The sequence below is a fragment of the Dendrobates tinctorius genome, unplaced genomic scaffold (assembly GCF_039654945.1).
Source record: "Dendrobates tinctorius isolate UK_male_01 unplaced genomic scaffold, ASM3965494v1 ptg000143l, whole genome shotgun sequence".
Taxonomy (NCBI): domain Eukaryota; kingdom Metazoa; phylum Chordata; class Amphibia; order Anura; family Dendrobatidae; genus Dendrobates; species Dendrobates tinctorius.
This window is the reverse complement of record NW_027361810.1, coordinates 36,457,681-36,474,680: the sequence shown is the minus strand read 5'-3', so window position 1 is coordinate 36,474,680 and position 17,000 is coordinate 36,457,681. Positions and strand designations below refer to the sequence as shown.

The 17,000-nt window shown below is 40.2% G+C and overlaps 1 protein-coding gene across 3 annotated transcripts in view; it reads left to right on the top strand.

The window, feature by feature from the left end:
• The window catches only part of LOC141049367 (sodium channel protein type 2 subunit alpha-like), a 262,445-nt gene extending 249,049 nt beyond the window's left edge, over window positions 1–13,396 (top strand). For all 3 annotated transcript variants that reach the window (XM_073545763.1, XM_073545762.1, XM_073545761.1), the window contains 3 exons: window positions 318–422; window positions 519–789; window positions 8,365–13,396. In XM_073545763.1, the coding sequence (XP_073401864.1) occupies window positions 318–422; window positions 519–789; window positions 8,365–9,560 (1,572 nt within the window). In that variant the 3' untranslated portion in view covers window positions 9,561–13,396. The remainder of the gene's footprint in view (window positions 1–317; window positions 423–518; window positions 790–8,364) is intronic.
• The last annotated feature ends 3,604 nt before the right edge of the window (window positions 13,397–17,000 follow it).

Genomic DNA, 17,000 nt, shown 5'->3' with positions numbered 1-17,000 from the left:
TCCAATCAGTGTTAGGGATTCACCCCCACTTGTTAACTCCTAGTTGTCATTTCCAGGAGGAATGTGAGAAGAACGACTCATTGTAGAGTTCTAAGAATAAATGCTCCCGTATTGTTATTTTGTGAGGAATGCAAACATTTATTAAAACAAATGTGTCAGAAAGAATTGGCAGATCCTTTTAATGGATTACCCATGTTGGAATGTGGAGTGAGAGCTGAGAGATGACATTGTAACAAGTATTGCAAGCTACATAGTTAACTCATCAAACTACAAAGGACTTATTTTGTCATAACCATGTTTGATTTTGTTTCCTATAATTCGGAGGTCAGGATATCTTCATGACAGAGGAACAAAAGAAATATTACAATGCCATGAAAAAGTTAGGATCAAAAAAACCACAAAAGCCTGTTCCAAGACCTCAGGTGCAGTTTCCACCATTGTAAACATAGAAAGTCAGAACGTTACAGTATATTCTTTCCATCGCTGATAATCATTCTACAATGTTTTGCTTATTTCAGAACAAATTTCAAGGTGCAGTCTTTGACTTTGTATCGCTACAACCATTTGACATCACCATCATGGTTCTTATCTGCCTAAACATGGTAACGATGATGATTGAAACTGATGACCAAAGTCAAGATATGGAGAACAGCTTGTACTGGATTAATGCAGTCTTCATTGTTCTTTTTACTGGAGAATGCGTGCTCAAGCTTATTTCTCTGCGGCATTATTACTTCACAATGGGATGGAATATATTTGACTTTGTGGTTGTCATTCTTTCTATTGTAGGTAGGTATGTCTTGTAGATATAAGCTTGTATTTAGGACTTCAGAAAGCTACTTTTACCTCTTGAAGAATTATAAAAATGACAAAACATTTTAATAGGTATATACTATATAATTAGACAGAGTGAAAGGTATTTAATATTGGTCACATTCAGGTGCAAGTTTTTTGTACCTAAAGGGTTTGTCATGGATTTTAACATTGCTAGCCTATACTTAGAATAAGTCACCAATTGGTGAGGGTTTGTTGCCCGGCACTGCCATCAATCATCTGTTTCCGGTATCAGCCAGAACTACTCAATTGCGGAGCTGCACAGCTCTGTCGATGGAATAGTGGCTGTGTCCAGGTACTGCACATCCGCTCCCTACTGTTTTGAATTGGGGGCAGATATATGGTACCCAGTTGTGGCCACTTTTCCATTGATAGAGCTGAACAGCTCCACAACTGAGCAGTTCTGGCCGCTATTGGAACCGGAACAGCTCATCGGTAGTGGTGTCGGGTATCGCACCTTCACCGATCAGACATTGATTCTATGCCAAGGCCATCACTGTTAAAGTCCCAAACAACCACTTTAAACAGGACCTTTCACTAAGTCAAAAGAGTTCAGATTTTGCCTTGATTTTTTTCTCGCTGTTTCCCTGAGTATTCCATTTTGTTTTGTTTTGTTTTTTATATCCACGATACAGTTCCAGCAATAAGGACCTTTTCATTTAGAATTACTTTTGTTGCTCTTTAACAAGGCATGCCTTGACACAGGGTGATAATGCAGAGCAGCATAAAGACGCCCCAGAGAATCATGTGAGTCATGCACTCTTGTTAAAGACAATACAAATTAGCACTAAGTGTCTCAGGAAATGCATGGTGGAGTTAAAAAAAACAAAGGAATATGAAGGGGAATTATGGAAATACAATAGAAGGAAAACTGTTTTTGACCTGTTGACAGATCCTCTTCAAATGCATGCATTTTGGCTAGAGTGTTGCATAATTCTGACTTTTATTATTATTATTTATTATTATATCGCCATTTATTCCATGGCGCTTTACATGTGAAGAGGGGTATACATAATAAAAACAAGTACAGTATTCTTAAACAGTACAAGTCACGACTGATACAGGATTAGACAGGATCCTGCCCACAAGGGCTCACAATCTACAAGGGATGGGTGAGGATTAGAGTTGAGCGATACCGTCCGATACTTCAAAGTATCGGATCGGAATGGATCGGCCGATCTTAAAAAAAAGTATCGGTATCGCCGATTCCGATACCGGAAGTCCCATTCAAGTCTATGGGACTTCCGGTATCGGAATAAGAAAAATCCTGTTTTTCCCTTGTACAGCCTCTCTGGGGTCTGTACGGGCCTTTCGGGGGGCTGTGCCGGCCTGCCAGGGGGTCTGTGCAGGCTCCGGTGGTCTGTGCCGGCCTGCCGGGGGGCTGTGCAGGCTCCGGTGGGCTGTGCCGGCCTGCCGGGGGGCTGTGCCGGCCTGCCGGGGGGCTGTGCAGGCTCCGGGGGGCTGTGCCGGCCTGCCGGGGGGCTGTGCAGGCTTCGGGGGTCTGTGCAGGCATCGTCCGATGGGACTACAAGTCCCATCGGGCGATGCCTGCTACCATGACAGTGATTGACACATTAGCCAATGATGGGACAGTAGTAGTCCCATCATCCGGCTAATGTGTTGAATGTAAAAAAAAAAAAAAAATTACATGCTACATACATACAACATGCATACTACATACATGCTACATTCATACTACATACTACATACATGCTACATTCATACTACATATATACTACATGCAACATACATACTACATATATACTACATGCATGCAACATGCATACTACATATATACTACATGCAACATACATACTACATATATACTACATGCAACATACATACTACATATATACTACATGCATGCAACATGCATACTACATATATACTACATGCTACATACATACTACATATATACTACATACATACTGCATGCTACATACATACCACATACATAACACATACATACTACATACATACTACATGCTACATATATACTACATATATACTACATGCTACATACATACTACATATATGCTACATACATACTACATACATACTACATGCTACATACATACTACATATATACTACATACATACTACATACATACTACATGCATGCTACATACATACTACATGCTACATACATACCACATACATACTACATACATACTACATGCTACATACATACTACATATATACTACATGCATGCTACATACATACTGCATGCTACATGCATGCTACATACATACTACATACATACTACATGCTACATACATACCACATATATACTACATACATACTACATACAATACATTCATACAATACATACATAGACATACAGTACATATAACATAGAGTAACATACTTACCAATACTTGTCACATTGTTCCCCGAAGCCATTGTCTTTTACGGAATAAATATTAACATAGCAAACCACAAAAATACTCACCCACGATCCGAAGCAGTCCACGAGTGTGTCCCACGACGATCTTGGGTAGAGAACTGCAGCATCAGCTGTTGCTGCCGTTCTCTACGGGCTGCAGGAATCCAATGACGGAAGATAGGTATCCTTCCGCACTGTATTCCTCCGCCACTTAAAAAAAAAAAAGTCCCTAGTCTCACTTTATGCCATTGCTGCGTGGGAAATTCCCACACAGCAATGGCATAAAGTGAGACTAGGGACTTTTTTTTTTTTAAGTGGCGGAGGAATACAGTGCGGAAGGATACCTATCTTCCGTCATTGGATTCCTGCAGCCCGTAGAGAACGGCAGCAACAGCTGATGCTGCAGTTCTCTACCCAAGATCGTCGTGGGACACACTCGTGGACTGCTTCGGATCGTGGGTGAGTATTTTTGTGGTTTGTTATGTTAATATTTATTCCGTAAAAGACAATGGCTTCGGGGAACAATGTGACAAGTATTGGTAAGTATGTTACTCTATGTTATATGTACTGTATGTCTATGTATGTATTGTATGAATGTATTGTATGTAGTATGTATGTAGTATATATGTGGTATGTATGTAGCATGTAGTATGTATGTAGTATGTATGTAGCATGCATGTAGCATGCAGTATGTATGTAGCATGCATGTAGTATATATGTAGTATGTATGTAGCATGTAGTATGTATGTAGTATGTATGTGGTATGTATATAGCATGTAGTATGTATGTAGTATGTATGTAGTATATATGTAGTATGTATGTAGCATGTAGTATGTATGTAGCATGCATGTAGTATATATGTAGTATGTATGTAGCATGTAGTATGTATGTAGCATGCATGTGGTATGTATGTAGCATGTAGTATGTATGTAGCATGCAGTATGTATGTAGTATATATGTAGTATGTATGTAGCATGTAGTATATATGTAGTATGCATGTTGCATGCATGTAGTATATATGTAGTATGTATGTGGTATGTATGTAGCATGTATGTATGTAGCATGCATGTAGTATGTATGTAGTATGCATGTAGTATATATGTAGTATGTATGTAGCATGTAGTATGTATGTAGCATGCATGTAGTATATATGTAGTATGTATGTATGTAGTATGTATGTAGTATATATGTAGCATGTAGTATGTATGTAGCATGCATGTAGTATATATGTGTTATGTATGTAGTATGTATGTAGTATGTATGTGGTATGTATGTGGTATGTATGTAGTATGTATGTAGTATGTATGTAGTATGTATGTGGTATGTATGTGGTATGTATGTAGTATGTATGTAGTATGTATGTAGTATGTATGTGGTATGTATGTAGCATGTAGTATGTATGTAGCATGCATGTAGTATGTATGTAGTATTTTTTTTTTTTTTTTAACAACACATTAGCCGGATGATGGGACTACTACTGTCCCATCATTGGCTAATGTGTCAATCACTGTCATGGTAGCAGGCATCGCCAGATGGGACTTGTAGTCCCATCGGACGATGCTTGCACAGACCCCCGGACATCAGCACAGCCCCCCGGCAGGCCGGTACAGACCCCCACAGGGTGCACAGACCACCGGCAGGCCGGCACAGCCCCCCGGCAGGCCGGTACAGACCCCGGGCAGTCCACACAGCCCCCCGGCAGGCCGGCAGAGACCCCCGGAAGGCCCGAAATGACGGCGCATCATGATGCGCACACACCGCGCATCATGATGACGTCAGGCTGTCAATCAACTTTGAACTTCCGATTCCGATGCCGACTTCCGATATTGAAAAAATATCGGAAGTCGGTATCGGAATTCCGATACAGCAAGTATCGGCCGATACCTGATACTTGCGGTATCGGAATGCTCAACACTAGTGAGGATACAATAGGAGAGTGTAGAGATGGTCGTGCAGTGGCATGGTCGATTGGTGGTTACTGCAGGCTGTAGGCTTGTCGGAAGAGGTAGGTCTTCAGGTTCTTTTTGAAAGTTTCAATGGTGGGCGAGAGTCTAATATGTTGTGGTGGAGAGTTCCAGAGTAGGGGGGATGCGTTGGAGAAATCTTGTATGTGATTGTGGGAAGAGGAGATAAGAGGGGAGTAGAGAAGGAGATCTTGTGAGGATTGGAGTTTTCGTCCAGGTAAGTACGGGGAGACAAGGTCACAGATGTATGGAGGACGCAGGTTGTGAATGGCTTTGTATGTCATGGTTAGGGATTTGAACTGGAGTCTTTGGGTAATGGGGAGCCAGTGCAGGGATTGACAGAGGGGAGATGACAGGGAATAGCGGGGAGACAGGTGGATTAGTCGGGCAGCAGAGTTTAGAATAGATTGGAGGGGTGCAAGAGTGTTAGAGGGGAGGCCACAGAGCAGGAGGTTGCAGTAGTCAAGGCGGGAGATGATGAGGGCATGGACTAGGGTTTTTGCAGATTCTTGGTTGAGGAATGTACAGATCCATTAAATATTTTTGAGTTGAAGTCATCAGGAAGTGGGAAGGGCCTGGATATGTGGTTTGAAAGAGAGATCTGTTGTGAGTTCATTTTCCCCTTCACTACTGAGGCCCGAGGAACTCCCTCTTCTGGTGAAGAAAGGTAGTGAGCCTGATTGTCAAACACTTGGGGCTAATGATGATGACTGGCTGTGTGGAGTTAATGACTGGATATAAGGCTGCCGACGCCCTTCTGGCCTGCGGGTGATTTCTCTGTGGACTTCTAGGAAACCAGTCTGAGTCCTGCTCATCTAAAGCTAAGATTTCTGCTTTGCCTTTTTGCATTAGTGTTTTGTTTTCCTTGCTTTTCTGGATTCTGCCATTCCCTGCTGGGGTGAGCTGAATCTCCTTTTGCCTGTTGCTCTGTCTTCAGAATATTCCTGAGTACTGACATAGCCTTTTTTGAAGCCTAGCGTCTTCAGGGTCTTTTTTACTGTCAGTTTGTTGGCTCTTATTTTCATAGGGTTTTTCACGGATTGCAGACAGCAGCCTTCCTGTCCTTTCCTATCTAAGCTAGCTTGGGCCCCATCTTTGCTCAGTCTATCTTTCTGTCTGTGTTTTGTTCTTTCTTCTTGCTTCACCGTCATTATATGTGGGGGGCTGCCTTTTGCTTTGGAGTCTGCTCTGGGGCAGTTTAGATTTCCCTTTCTGTCTTTAGGCTATGTAGTCCTCCGGCTGTGATCGAGGGGCCTAGGACATCATAGGAGCCCCCCACGGCTACTGCTAGTTGTGTTGATAGGTTCAGGGGTCTGCAATCCGACAGCTGCCAACTTCTCTGGTTTTCTGGACTTAGCTAGTACTTCTATTTTTGCCTCCTACGGTGACTCAATCATAACAGAGATCAGTGTCAAGGATTACACCGAGGCAGCAACCTTGTGGGACTGGGGAGAGTGGGCAGCCATTTAGTTTAATGGATAGATCCATTGGGGGGGTCGCGTGAGATGCGGGAAAGATGATGAATTCTGTTTTGTCCATATTAAGTTTTAGAAATCTAGCGGAGAAGAAGGATGAAATAGCAGACAGACATCGTGGGATCCTGATTAATAGGGTGGTGATATCTGGTCCAGAGATGTAGATCTGTGTGTCATCAGCATGGAGCTGATACTGAAAGCAGTGAGATTCTATAAGCTGTCACAGGCCAAAGGTGTAAATGGAGAAGAGCAGGGGCCCTAGGACTGAACCTTGCGGGACTCCGACGGATAGGGGGCGCGGTGAGGAGGTGGTGTGCGAGTGGGAAACACTGAATGTCCGGTCTTTTAGGTATGATGCAATCCAAGACAGGGCCACGTCTGTGATGCCAAGAGATGAGAGGGTCTGTAGTAATAGGGATTGGTCCACTGTGACAAAGACAGAGAACAGGTGACTTGCCCTGATGGCAGGGTTTGTAACCCTTATATATTCTTCCCTGAACTATTTTTTAAACTTATCTATGATCTAATTAAAAGTTAAACTTTCAACTAGCTATAAATCTGCTGAGATTATTCAGGACAGATAAGGTTTATCATCAGTCATCAGAACAAGCTCATTATTTATTTACTTGTTTTAGCAAAAAATATATGTAATAAAAAATGCACCTGAAGGAGTTCAATAGCTAAGTGGGCTGATTAAGATTAGATAAAATGCCAGATATGTTCATTACATTAAGGCAGCAAAAAAACAATCAAATTGAATGTGTAATCCCACAGTTTTAATTCAGATGAGGGAAAATAATCACTGAGCACTGAGACAACAGCCAGTTGCCCAATATTAGGGACAAAAATAATCCAACCTCAACAGCCCATCTCTAGTCACTTTCACTTGTATGAAATCTTTGAAGCAAATCATCCAAACCACTCTTTCTAAAAATTTATCATCATGGCATCCCATAGCAAAGGATTCCTTAATATCACTGCTTTTCCAGTAATTCAGTTTAGTTTGCTCTTGAAAGGTTGTTCCGACCTTTATACATGATTATTGTTGGATAGTGCTTAGAAAGAAAGCAATTTAGCGATTTACTGATTATTACAATTTTTAGCCATTCTTCAGATTTTAGCATATTTCTTTTGGTTACAGCTTTTTGCCTTGGAGACTGACCACTGCTAGACAGCGGAACATGTGCTGTGCTTACAAGCTATTTTCTATTGAGTTTGTAAGCACTGTTTTGAGCATAGAGTAAACTTAATATTTCAGAATGACTGTAAATTTTAATAAGTAGTAAATTGCAAAAGTGTTTATTTTACACTTGTTCTTAAGCAGGGCCAGTACGGTAGTCTTTTACCTTTTGACTTTTAACAGGTGATAGAGTACTAATCTCATATGTCTAAATGTATCTATAATGTACTGTATCCATTTTATAAACATTGTAAATTGTGTAGTAACAGGGAGGATAATATAAACATTGGTAATTTAGGTAAAATGTAACATGATCAGTTTCAGGAAAAGTTTTACTAGTTTACATAGAAACATTTTGAAATCCATTCAAATATAAGATGAAAAACTGACTTTGTGATGACCTAGAAATCCAGATGGGCTTAAGTCAGTTTCAGTTTGTCTAATTGGAAGTGAAATAAATATCTAAGCATGACAACCAATTGGCTCATAGAAAATTCTCATTCCTTTTTCTTCTTTACCCACAGGAATGTTTTTGGCTGAAATAATTGAGAAGTATTTTGTGTCTCCCACCCTGTTCAGGGTCATAAGACTCGCCAGAATAGGTCGTATCCTACGTCTTATTAAGGGAGCAAAGGGGATTCGTACTTTGCTTTTTGCATTGATGATGTCACTTCCTGCATTGTTCAACATAGGTTTATTGCTTTTCCTGGTTATGTTCATTTATGCCATTTTTGGAATGTCCAACTTTGCTTATGTGAAGAAAGAAAGTGGCATCGATGACATGTTCAACTTTGAAACTTTTGGCAACAGCATGATTTGTTTATTCATGATCACAACTTCCGCCGGGTGGGATGGACTGTTAGCACCAATTCTTAATAGTAAAGCACCAGACTGTGACCCAAAAGCAGAACATCCAGGAAGTTCTGTCAAAGGTGATTGTGGTAACCCCTCCGTTGGGATTTTCTTTTTTGTAAGTTATATCATCATATCATTTTTAGTGGTGGTAAATATGTACATTGCTGTCATTTTGGAGAATTTTGGTGTTGCTACCGAGGAAAGCGCAGAACCTCTAGGGGAGGATGACTTTGAGATGTTCTACGAAGTTTGGGAAAAGTTTGATCCGGGTGCAACACAATTTATTCAATATGTTAAATTAACTGACTTTGCAGATGCACTGGATCCACCTCTTCGTATACCAAAACCAAATTATGTACAGCTTATTGCAATGGATCTTCCCATGGTAAGTGGTGACAGAATTCACTGCCTTGACGTCCTTTTCGCCTTTACAAAGCGTGTGTTGGGTGAAGGAGATGAAATGGATAATCTCAGACAACCGATGGAAGAAAGGTTTATGGCCTCCAACCCTTCCAAAGCCTCTTACGAACCAATCACGTCTACATTACGTAGAAAACAAGAGGAACAGTCTGCCGTCATTATCCAACGAGCTTACCGGAGTTACCTTCTGAGGAAATCCTTAAAACGTGCTTCCTTTATGTACAATCAAGAGAAGGGAAAAGATGGAGATAGTATAATAACACGGAAAGATATGCTGAGTGACCGACTCAATGGAAACTCCACCACAGATAAAGTAGATATAACTCCCTCCACTACTTCTCCCCCATCCTATGACAGTGTTACAAAACCTGACAAAGAAAAACATGAAAAAGACAAAATAGAGAAAGAAGACAGGGGGAAAGACATCAGGGAGCGTAAAAAGTAATTTTTAACGTGGCAAACTGTTTACAGCCTGTGAACATTCTTGATGTCAGCAGGACTCCGTTCAGAGAATTATGCCAAACTGACAGTTCTTAAAATTATGTACTTTTGGTCAGTGCCTACAATTTCGACAGTGACCCCCTGTCAGGATCGGATTCCGAAGACTGCTCAACAACCTTGACTGGAGGTTACTGTTTTAACCGCTTCACTGCTATAGAGGCTCGCAAAGGCATCACATGGATGCTTTGCCGGTCCCTGCGGAAGTAAAGGGGTTAATTTCCCAGCTGACACTGCTGAAGGGGATAGTCTAAATGACTACTCAGACTGTCCGGAATGGGGACCATTTTGTGGGATACAAAAACCTATTGTTTTTTTGTGTGTTGAACACTTTAGTAAACTACTTGTATCCACTGTTTGCATTTCAACTGCCATATTTGCCATATGTTTACAAGTTCTATGTTTATGGATTCATCATTTTTTTGAATTCATAGGTTCTCTACGATTATATGCGACTATTTTTGTAAATGGGTTTTATGTTGGGATGTAGCTGATAATTACCACTTTAAAGGTATGAGGACCAGGTGTTCTTCAATATCTTTCTCTATTACATATATGAAGAAAACTGATTGCATGAAAGCATGCCAGGCTCATAGGTCATGCATGGGAAAAAAAAATAATAAAAAAATAGCGATACAAAAAAAAAAATTCATTATCAAGTGACACTTATTGTTGGGGTGCTTAATTGTTCATGCCGTGTCACATCCGGAAAAAAAAAATATGTGCCTGTTTTGTCCCTTCAAAATCCCACATCACAGGACAGATGGATTCACTTTTTATGTGACAACCTTTTACAGATCAGTGAGAATTCGGAGATTAGATCTCAATGCCAGGAGGCATTGATGATCAATTTCAATGTCAAACTTCTATAACCGGTAGCACAGGTTGACCCCAAAAATTACAGGTTTTTTTAGGCTTTCTCCTGCATTGTTATGATTATTTTGGCTGTCTTCAGCTTGTCAGCGAGCTTGACATTGTACAAGCCAATGGAAATGCCTATGTTATGGTATGTAAATAGTTCCTTTACTACGTTGGTGGATGTTTGAGCAAGAAAATAATGGTTTAGGCACAGTATTTATTGCATCAAATATGTACCACAATATACGTAGTTTGCAAGCTTTTGGGAAAAAAAAATAGAAATATTCTGTACCAATATAAATAGTTTGGACGCTATCACAGGTGCATGTTTGTATTGCCAGGGCTGCTTATGATATTTTATTTCCCCACTGTCCAGCAGTATATTATGGAAAGCCATATGTCAATGGTTCAGGAAGACAAATCTTTCAATAGACCTCATTTCTTTATTAACCCCTTTTGCTTCTGCTCGGCAGTCTTCAAAGGGTTAAGGAATAGTTTGCAGCTATTTTTCGTTCACTCTTCCGTTTGTTTTTGTTTTTTTTTGTGCCATTATTTTGATATTCACATTAATCCAGATTTGATTGGATGTGTTGCAAACTGCATTAAAGGATACAGAGTGTTTAGGGTAAAAAAAAAATATAAGAATCTATAAATACTGTAAATATTCATTTAGCTTTTATTTTCAGCATTTTGTATATAAGAGAAGAGATTAAAAAAAAAAACAAAAAACAAACCTAAACTTCAGGGGTTAATTAATGTTGTGGTCACTTTTGTTACTTGCCCACGCTTTAGCACTATTAAATTGGAGACCTTTGCAAATAAAAAATGACAGCGAGTTGTAAATTTGCTATTTTATTATAATTTTGGCTTTCTTTTCTTTTTTTTTTTTTTCTGGGTGCACCCCCGCTAATTGCGGTAGTTAATGTGTAAAATCTGGGACCACAGCTCGCACAATGAGAAACCACATGTATATTGATGACAGATGTAACACCGGGCAAAACATTTTACAGGAACTGTGAGAAATACCTGCATCAGGGATTTACCTTTTTTAACACAGATTCCCCAGAAATGCTTGACCAGCAAGATATTTCAGGAAGGGCTAGCTGAAAGGGTTAAATTATACTGTATATATATTTATGTTTAAATATATATATATATATTTTATTTTCCATTCATTTACATAAGGCTTAGACATATTGTTGCTTTCCGGCAACTGTCTTAAACAGCAAACGTTAGGCGCGTTGGTCATTTTGTGGGCAATGTTGGCATACAGGGAATTGTAGGCTACTGATTTCCTAAGTGCTGCTTGATGTCACCTTTTCTACCACTCTTACATGAGGTCGAATGAAGACCGATATACCAATTGGCAAGAGGCACGTCTACGATTGATCACAATAAAAACTCTTTTCTTGAGTGATATCTAAAGTGCCTAATGGATTTTGTAATCTACATTCTTTGAAATATCAGGTTAAGGAACTCTATGACCTTGTGGTGATATTATTAGTGAGCGTTTAAAGGGTAGAATATACACTATTACACTACAGGGTGGGCCATTTATATGGATACACCTGGGTGCATCATTTATAAAGTTGGATCCAAAATGGCCAACTTCAAAATGGCCATCATGGTCACCACCCTTCTTGAAAAGTTTTCCCCCTCCCATATACTAATGTGCCACAAACAGGAAGTTGATATAACCAACCATTTCTATTAAATTTAGATTTATCCATATAAATGGCCCACTCTGTATTACAACTATTTTTTAAAGCTTTCAAGCATCTTAAAAAAAATCTACTTTGTTCAATAAAAAACTTCCTAACATTTTGGGTCTACATCTCCCATGTGTCTCCACCGTCACAGACTACAGATAAAATCTCCACGGTCTGACCCTCTAGTCATGCTACCTCTGGCTTCTACTTCAGTTTTTGCTTATATACACACTCCAGCAATCAGTAGTCAACAGCTAAAAGGGAGTATAGTAGGATCCGACTACGTTGGGTCTGTTTGTAGTCTGTAACCATGGAAACGGGGAAATCTTTTTTCCCATAAAAGCTATAGACATAGCCAAAGTAGTTTTTTTTTAAATTATATAATACAAAAAATTGGTTGCAATGATGGCTATACCCTTTAAGACTTCGAGGGCTTGTCCTTCTCAGTTTTTGGCAGTTCTGAAACCGAAACATTAACTATTGTTAGTAGGTTCAACTAAATCGGTAATACAGTGAGAACTAAGGGCAGATATTTGTGTACGAATGCCTGCTGAAATGTTATATACTCCTAGGGCAATGTTCACACGACCGGATTTTTGGTTCGAGTGCTGCCCATGGAAAAAATAGACAGCACTCGGACCAAGGTTATTCAGTTGGGTTGTTCAGATGATCGTTTTATCCATTTTTTCTGGATGAAACTTAGACACGCTTGTGTGAACTTAGCCATAGATAGATTTCCACACTTATGAAGATTTCCTTTAAGCCAACAAAATGTCCTATTGTACGCTTTAACGTTTGCACCTTCCAGCATGCTTCATCGGTTAACTGGCTGGTACGGCATTCTCAGGATTGTAGTGGATCAGTCGCTGGTAAGCCACAAGTTGTATAGGCCTGGTTTACATTTCCTTTTTAGAGTTTAAATTACTCATTCTATTGTTCATGCTGCACTGGAATGTTTTAGCCAATATGTGGGATCCACATTCTTCATTTTTTCTTTTTTTTTCCAAAGAAAAAAAATGAATTTGCTTATGACACCATGTTCAACTTCAGTTCTGTTTTGGACACATGCAGACGTTTAATGTAGAATCCGTTGCTTTCCAGGAATAATGACTTGTAGTGTACTGTGAACTGCATGCAGGAAAATGCTATTACCTAAAATTACAGCTAACTACATTACAAACAAGCCAAAAGAATAAAGATTACATTTTGTATTGTATATTTGTGTTGTGGCTCTCTTTTATTATTTCATTTTTTTTTTTAATTTTATCTGGCATTTCATTGCGCTATTATACTGTACATCAAGAATTATACAGACTGGGCAGTGATCCATGTAAGTAGCTGTGCAGCCTCATTAATAATTCAGTCCCTCTTATTACTTTGTAGAAATGTAGCAGTCAATGCATTAAAGGCATATTCCCATCTGACAAACTGATAGTGGATTACTAAAAGATGCCATCACTTTCTGATCAACCTCTAGAACGTATGTCGATTCTGAGAATGAAGTGGCCATGGTGCTTAAGTAGTTCTATAGTTCTTACACCTTTTCCTGATACTTGCACCCCAACCACCCTCAGTGCAGGGGCAGGACAGCACTGCTCCATTTATAGTATCACAACGATATTTTTTTTATTACTCGATCTGTTAAGCTAACAGAAATGTATGTTTAGTGTATTCATTAAAACATTTACTGGTCGCTGTCTTCTGCCGTTTCCAGCGCTGCTCCATTGCTTCTCCTGCATCATTTGACCGCGGCACAGCTCTTCCATGCCAGCTCACACCATGGACCATTAGGGGTAGTTTCTTTGCTAATGTAAGTCTATGACAATTTCATAAATTTGCACTAAGAGAGTGACTTTCCAACCACCGAAAAAATGCTGCTGTAAGCTGGCAGGTTACAACTGTAATCCCATGATCCAGAAGAGGATTGGAGCAGCGCTGAAAACGGCCAAAGGTGGCAACTGCTATTTTAATGCATTCACTAAACATACATTACAGATAGCTAACAAATGGTAAAATGTTAAAAAAAAATATACACTTAAGTGGTACTTGAAGTGAATGGGGTGGGCTCCAGTACACTACATAGCTGTATGACAGAGGTACAGAGAAAATTCGAGTAGGTGTCACAGCACAGAATCAGTGTTGCAGCTCCTAATTCTCAGGAGTAATGAGGGTCCCAGAGGTCAGACCCCCCAAACGAACATTATGTGGTGGCATATCCTCATAGTATACCATCATTTTTTAAGATGGGAATACCCCTTTAGTATGGTCAAATCACAGTGTACCTTAAAGATTCTGGGTCATAATGCAAAATCAGAAATAAAATCAGCCCCCACTTACTATATACCAATTATAAAAATTAATTTGTTATACAGTTGACTTTGGGCACCAAGTGGCACCAGGGCCCGGAAGCGATTGCTACCTCTATATTGCTACGGCCTTGTCGATTACTTGGATTGCTGGATATGTTTGGATCTGGATCAGTTCCATATTTCAGCAACGCTCTTCATTTGCTATAAAGCAATGGTATGGTATAATAAAGAGGCAGCCATCAGCCAGTCTACTTAGTAGTTTTATGGAGTTGCATAGTGTTACCTTTGTATTGCAACCTAGCAGGACAAAGTATGGGACCCAGGGCACAGACTTGCCATGTATTACAGTATAACAGGGCTGCATGAGATGCATGAGGCCTCCACTGTAACCTCTATATGCCTTTTATTTCATACTGTGGCATATGGAGTCTTTTTTTTTCTGTTATTTTCTGTTGTATCCAGGAAGAAAATAAATCATGGCATTGAATTCCATATGTATGAAAATATAACAAAGCATTGCTTCCAGGAGAGAATACCCGCATACATACAGCACCCAACGGAGCCTGTATTGGAGTGCACAGAGGGTGTATAGCTCCAAATTAGAAAGCCATATGTGCTGTCTGAGCTTCCTTCAGTTAAACTGTAAATTTGCACCTATTGACCCGGGCCATTACTGGGATTTTATAGTTTTGGTCAAACTCTGTTTCCCAGCTGCAGTTTGTTTTAAAAACAAAACTGTCCTTTACTCACCCTCCCCAGGTCCATCACTGAGTCTCCGCCTCTGCATTTGGTGTTTGTTGTTGTCTGCAGGGCTGATGTCACATTGTCAGTTCTGCAGTCAATAGCTGAGATCAGCGGCTCTGCCCAAGTTGACGGCACAACACGCTCGGAGTCACTGAGCTTACTTATTGGATGTAGCGCTGTCAATGTAAAGTCACCACTGCAGATGATAACAGACACCTGAAGCAGAGGTGGAGACTCAGCGATGGACCTGGGGAGGGTGAGTAAAGAACAGTTTGCTTGTTATTTTAAAAACAAACGACAGCCGTAGGACTGGGGTTTCCTAAAACCAGAACTACTATATATACAAGCCGATTGGCAGTGGTTTGATGGCCTGTTTAAACAGGCCAACAAGAATTCTATGGGCAACAAATGAGCATTTTCCACCTTCGTTGGGTTGTTGCTGGTATATTTACACAAGCTGATAATCGGAGAATGAGCATTCTAAGGGCTCGTGCAGATGACCATATTATTGGGCTGAGTGCATCAGATCGCACTTGGACTAGTATTATTCTATGAGGTCGTACACATGTGTGATGTTTTCCTTGGACAGAGCCGGTCCAGGGAAAAAACAATCGCAGCATTCTTGAGTTTGATCAGATATTCAGATCACACTCAGACATGCAAATCTTTGAGTCTATTGAAAGCATTGGACTGCACTCGAATGATGACATCTGAGTGCAGTCCGACTTCCGCGGCCTGACAGAATGGAGAAGATAGAGACATTTTTCTCCATCCTCTCCTCATCCGAGAGAATCGGATCACATTATGCAGACACTCTGATCAGTGTTTGATCGGAGTGTCATTTGCATAATTGGCCCGATTCTCTTGGATGAGTGAATCTACGGCCGTCTGCACCTATCCTGATGGCAATGCTAACTACACTAATATTGGCCAAACCCACCAATTGTGAAAGGATTTGGTAATTACTTTTTATTCGCTCTCCTGGTATCTGATATTGGGTGCAGGAAGGATCTGCTATGTTGGCGATAAACGCCTGGTTATGGTGGAATCAGGGGAGACAGTTTTTGGCTATTAAAGCCTTAGGCTGACCTCTATCTCATGTATGGTAGCACTTACCAAATGCCCAGTCACATACCTACTCCTGGTGCTGGGGAATAGTTAAGGCAACCAGAGGCAATGGCAACCAAGGCCAGCTTCTGTGGTGAGCCAAGATCACCTCTATTCAGAAATATTTGGCCCATTTAGAGGTTGCAGTTGCTCCCTCTGTGTAGTTTACTGAACACTAAATCTAAAGGAATTTAACATTGTGAGAAATTCTATTTTATTAAAAGGTGATGTCAAATTATCAATATAAAGGTATGAAAATGTACTTATTTAGCGTTTTATATAGTGCCATTAATTCCACAGCACTTTATAGACAACATCATCACTGTCCCCGATGGGGCTCACAATCTACATTCCCTATCAGTACATCTTTGGAATGTAGGAGGAAACCGGAGAACCCGGAGGAAACCCACGCAAACATGGGGAGAACATGCAAACTCCTTGCAGATGTTGTTCTTGGTGGGATTGAACCCAGGACTCCAGCGCTGCAAGGCTGCAGTGCTAACCACTGAGCCAAAATGTGATTACATTAAATTTAAAATGGTATTTTTTAATTTTTAATTATTGTCAAACTGATCTTCAAGGCAATTAAATTAGACCCAGTTATCATGGTGTACAGTATAGTAGAGATACAAACCATAAAGGATTAGTTCCAAGTTCATA